Raw genomic sequence first — 5,450 nt, 5'->3', positions numbered from 1 at the left:
ATTTGAATGATGATTCCAGTGAAAAATATGGCTAATGAAAAATGTTCAGCACGTGTGAAACCAAACCAAAACATGATTAGAATCACAAACGCTAATCACAGTCACGAATTCAAATTCTACTCCTCCGGTGAATTCCAGTTCCATTCCATTCAAATCACAGTTTTCGAGTGAGCGCGTGAAAGATCCGATGATTCTAAAGACGAATTGTAATCATCATTACAATGATGATTCAAGATTCACGTGTGAAAAGGCCCTTAAGGAACAAAAAATCTTTTGAAAATGGTGGTCCTTTATCACAAATAGCAATTAATTTAAGTATCTATTGTACAAAAATGTATATTTTGTGTAACATTCAAAGACTTCTGATAAAGCAAATAACATGTGCTATAGGCCTATTATGTAAGTGTTGTCGTTAAATAAAGCGAGCTTTTGTAAATATCGGTCTTTATAGAAGTACCCAAAATAAATTAATGTAAATAAATTGATAGATAATAGATATCACAATACCAGTTATTACTGTTTAAGTAAAATTTAATTCCATATATTTTTACGAGTTAAAGAGTCCACATGATTATTTTAATCAATTTTTGAGTGGATTCCACTCCCACTATAACACACAAGTTAACAAGGCCCCTGACGAATGTTTCACTCCCGCACAGTTGGACTGACTATAGATATACAATAAACACTAACCATATATCATTAGAAAATAATGGCAATAGAAGTCTAACGAGTATAAGCATTACATATAAACAGTACATAACATGATTGAAATCTATAATTAAAAAAGCATATTCAATAAGTTAAATCTAAAAATATTTCCATTTACACAGCACCTGGTACATAATACACGTAAAGGCAATAGTCAGAAAATCTGAGTATAATCTACGCCACATTTGAAGTTCGGAAATATTATACATAAAACGGCGCATAAACATGATAAATACACAATATTATTAAAGTGAATTCTCTATTCAGTTTTCTTGTTCATTCATTAAGATACTTCTTATGGTTACGCGAAATCTGAAGACAATGGGGAGTGTTTGCTCAACACGCACGACAGATTCAAGAACATAGGAAATGTATTGTCAATGCCCTTCGTGACAAAGAATAACAAAAAAGTCTTTGTCGAAAATTGGTGAATCAAACAGCAGTTTCGTCCTGGGCTCTGGACAAACGACATATTTGCAATTTTTCGTTAGTTCTAAAATGTAAGACGAAACTACTTGTCCGTTTCACCAAGTTTCGACAAAGGCCTCCTAGCTGTTCCTTGTCATTTGATGGGTATTTTGAACACATTTACTGTCTTCTTGAACCCGTTGTGAAGAGTGGAGCGAAAACTCTGCAATGAAAAAAAAAACCTTATCGAATCATGTACTTCATTCCTGGTTTTCATGACATTATTATTCGTACAAATTAGATGTGGTTTTGCAAACAGAACGTAGCGATGCATCCCAAGAGCGGGAAATAAACCCGTCGTCCGCATGTCATTGGCTGGAGTGTTCATGCTCGAATAGTTTCCATCGTCCTGAGACCTGTGACCCGTTACAAAAACAGCTTCAAACAATCGTAAGTCCAAAAATCAAACACAACTTGATTCTCAAAGGGACTTTGGTCTTATATGGGACGTATTAGGGACTTGCCTTTGATATTTTGAGTTGCGATTAAATGCAACTCTTTTATCAACGGCTCCTGTTGTCTTCCACATAATAGACCGACTTCAACCCTACCTATGTCATGAATGCACCATGCTAGATCATCTAATTTTCAGCCTTTTATTCTACTATAAACTGTCGGTAGCCCGTCACAGCAATACATGTTTACAAGTTACTGGTCTGGTATGCACACTTTCCTTTCAATTTGTTTTGAGCTCAGATACCGGTTAAAAGTGAGCTTCATGGGTTGAACGTGTTCATATTTTCAACTAGTATTTACAATAACAATAACCATGATAATCTTAACCAACCACTTTCATAAACAGGCTTAGGCAATACCATCTTCCAAAACCTGACTATGAAAGCTAGTTACAAACAAGACCTTCATCAAACCCGAGCGCATTACAATTTTGTTAGCCTAGTTGTCATCGAGAGTTGTTGAATAGTTCGGAGTGACTTCTCTGAAGAAAAAAAAATCACCAGGTATTTTATCATTTGACTTTTGAGGTAACCTGGAGGCGTATGTTTCCCTCAAACTTTAGTCACATTGCCATAATGAAAAAAAAAAAGAAAACCGATCTTGAAATCGTCTAATGTCGTAATACGCAGCATGTAGCCAAGTTCTTTGGCTTCTTTAATGTCGGTCATATCGCCAGACCACAAGTCTACAAATCGCTCCTCTTGTTGACTTCTGGTTGACACTTCTTTGTCTTTAGGGGTCCTCACCAAATCTCTTTCAGTGTCCTTATTTATTCAATCGAGTATCTGTCTCTTCTGGATGTGACTGGCTACACAATGTAGCTGGACCATGACTGCCGCTGTATTTTCTTTCCCCTTTAATCTGCAACTGGGCGCAATTTCAGTTGTATCGTCTTCAACGAGTAATTCGCCCCTTTCCATGGTGTCCACACGATGCCCTCTCGTGTCCTTTCCGTGTGGCCTCCGAGGTAGAGACCGTTCGGGTTGGCCTCAAGGCAGCGATTAAACCACCACCCTCCTTCGCCGGAGTCTCTGGCGCAGTGGCTCGTATTGGTCGAATCGTGGTCGCGGTCTTTCGTGCTGAACTCTTGACCATCGTGGTAGGACAGTGCATCACCTGAAAATCAATCAGTGAGAATACCAAGTTAAGTTGGACCCGAGTTTTCAAGGAAGTTTTTAAGGGAAATTGGCACGTCTAGGGGGTTTACTTATCAATAGTCCTTTTAAAAAATCGAAGTCGAATAGAGATTTATGAACAATAAACGTTATACAATTGCGATGTTTATAAACACTTCCCTTGTTATGGTTAAGTCATAGCTCTTGAGGAAGCTTTGAGCACGTTTTACGCGGTTGCCACCCTTCGAATTGATTCAATTGTAAATGAATAGAACCAGAACAGTCAGATGAGGTGGAACTTTTTTGTGAGATCCCTTGATGAAATAAATATCAAAAGGGCTGAAAATATTATGAATGAAGAAACTGATACATATTAGGTCATAAAAGGCTGATAATCCTTCTGCCATTTGGGCAACAAGTGCACGTCGCCAAATTTTCTACGGTGTAATCAGGTTGTTTATCATTGGGGTATTTTCGCAAATGCAACGGGGACAGATTCAAGAACACAGTAAATATATTGAAAATGCTCGAGATGACATAGCACAGCTGGGAGGTGTTTGTCGGAAATTGGTGAACCGGAACAGGAAATTTCGTCCTAAGTTTCGAAGGTGACGAAAAATTGCAAATATGTTGTTTGTCCAGAATCCAGGACGAAACTGCTGTTTTGATTTACAAATTTTCGACAAAGAATTCTTGGTTGTTTTTTGTCATAAATCAACAATACATTTTCTATGTACTTGAATCCTTCGTGGGTCGTGGGAAACGAAGACCCCCCCTATTGGCTCCCTTGGCGTTTTTGTACCTGCGATTCCATGGTATTCTCCAACGTGTAGCCTATAATTGGACGCTGTGCCGTCTACCCTAAACCATGTATACCCAGCATGCACTGCGATGTTGTCGAAGTCGGACATATCGACCCTGAGTTCGTATTCGTCTTGGTACGTAAGTCGATGTAGTCGATCAAGGCCGAGCCAGAACTCGCCATCGGGTGAGCCGAAGCCCCTCCGATAGCTGGCCCAGCCGCGTCGGAACTGTTCGGAACCATTCGAACGGCGTTGGAAGACCTGTAACAAAAAAGGTGAAGCATGTCAACGGCTGATAGAAGTCGCTCCATTGGATGACATGCATTTAGGTGTTACACATGACTGTATAACTTTTCCAAGCTTGCTGATGACACTTATAGACTACATGTAGACCTTTATGGCATGTAGGCCTATGGCTAGTTACTTTGTGATTGATATTGATAGCATGAGGTGAATTTGAAATATGCACATGATGACTTACATACTCACTGTCGGGTGACATTTTATTTCGTGCGAAAGGTATTATTTGCCTCCAGTCAATTCATATGGAATTATTCAAAATAGATGGAAAAAAAACTCTGGGTCAAAATTTCCAATTTTCCCCAAATCGTTTGCATTTCAGTCATCAGAGTATTATAAACCTACGAAACACTCTTTAAAATGTGGAGGTACTCGGCACCACTGCCCGAATTATTTTTCTAGAACTAATTAAATAAAATATATAAATAGTTTGCCCATTCTCATACTTTGATGATGTGTCAAGTCTTCAAAATTTGACCATATTAGATACAATGAGCAACATAATTTCCATTCATAAGAAAAAAAATAGAAGGCTGAAAGCATGAACCAGGAATTGCATGATTTTTTTATGGCACCATCTATCGACCAATGTGTTACAGGGAGACGATAATGATATGTGTTGCTGCCTGCAAATTACTATCTGAAAGTTCAACATTTATCCGATGATGGAGGGTTAAATAAACTTTGGAAAAAAGATAGTTGATAATAATATCACATGAAATAGAAATAAAAATGATGCACAGTAAAAAAGGAATTTTTTAGTTCTTTTATAAAGGCATTCTTTATTAAGATGTTATAATACTGTTCCGCACTCATCAAAAATACTGATATGAAGAACATTAACAGTCTGTACAGCCGATGTCTTATCATTTAAAGAAAATTGAATGTAGAGAAGAAATGAAAAAAAGTTAATCGAAACAGATGCAAAGTAAGAGATTGGACGGAAAAAAGAATTGGAAAATGTATACTCTAAAAAACGAAGAGCTAATTTAGCTCTAAAGCGTGTATAGTGACTGCACTTTGACAAATCAGCACTCCGAAGTGCAGTCACTATACACGCTCTTTAAGAACTAAATTAGCTTTTCGTTTTTTAGAGTGTATGGAAAGATAGGTTCCAAAAAATTAATGGAATTGATTTATTATGGAAAAATAAGAATGTATTTTATTTTCAAATATTTTTTTTTTCGTTCTGCAAAGAATGCACTTACCGTCCAACCACCGCCATCAGTCACCATATCACAGTAGACTTGGAAAGGCCAGCCGTTATGATCAGGTTGAATCGTGAACATTCCGCTCGAAGTCGAACCTCTCTGCTGTACGTCTTGACAGTCTCTCGGCAAAACGCCTGGGCAAGAGACAAAGCAAAAGAGAAAGAAAGAAAGAAAGCATTATGAAACAATTAAAGCTAATTCTTATTGAAAATAATATGTTCATTCTTTTTTAATAAATTAATCTTACATTTTGTTTATTCATTTCACAGAGGTTTGAATTAAGAGCCAGAAAAGTATGAGGCGCCGAATGTACCAATATTATATAGAACAATTATTTGTTATATAATCATTATTTATTAAATAATAACTATTATTTATATATAATT

At 37.1% G+C, this 5,450-nt stretch overlaps 1 protein-coding gene across 1 annotated transcript; it reads right to left on the bottom strand.

Annotated features, from left to right (window-relative positions):
- Positions 1–230: 230 nt before the first annotated feature.
- LOC129274721 (fibrinogen C domain-containing protein 1-like) lies at positions 231–5,201 on the bottom strand. Its single transcript, XM_054911478.2, has 3 exons — positions 5,062–5,201; positions 3,553–3,814; positions 231–2,751 (listed from the first exon to the last, which is right to left on the bottom strand). The coding sequence occupies exons 1-3, from the start codon at positions 5,140–5,142 to the stop codon at positions 2,492–2,494; spliced, it is 603 nt and encodes a 200-aa protein (XP_054767453.2). The 5' UTR covers positions 5,143–5,201; the 3' UTR covers positions 231–2,491.
- Between the last annotated feature and the right edge of the window lie 249 nt (positions 5,202–5,450).

Source organism: Lytechinus pictus, chromosome 13 (genome assembly GCF_037042905.1).
Source record: "Lytechinus pictus isolate F3 Inbred chromosome 13, Lp3.0, whole genome shotgun sequence".
Lineage (NCBI taxonomy): Eukaryota > Metazoa > Echinodermata > Echinoidea > Temnopleuroida > Toxopneustidae > Lytechinus > Lytechinus pictus.
The sequence above is the reverse complement of the archived record's forward strand: the minus strand, read 5'-3'. Positions and strand labels throughout refer to the sequence as shown.

Coding starts and splice junctions, on each gene's coding strand:
- LOC129274721 (XM_054911478.2), bottom strand. CDS start 5,142: ATGTTCACGATTCAACCTGATCATAACGGCTGGCCTTTCCAAGTCTAC. Junction 3,815..5,061: donor CTGATGGCGGTGGTTGGACG/GTAAGTGCATTC, acceptor TTTTTGTTACAG/GTCTTCCAACGCCGTTCGAA. Junction 2,752..3,552: donor AGAATACCATGGAATCGCAG/GTACAAAAACGC, acceptor ATTGATTTTCAG/GTGATGCACTGTCCTACCAC.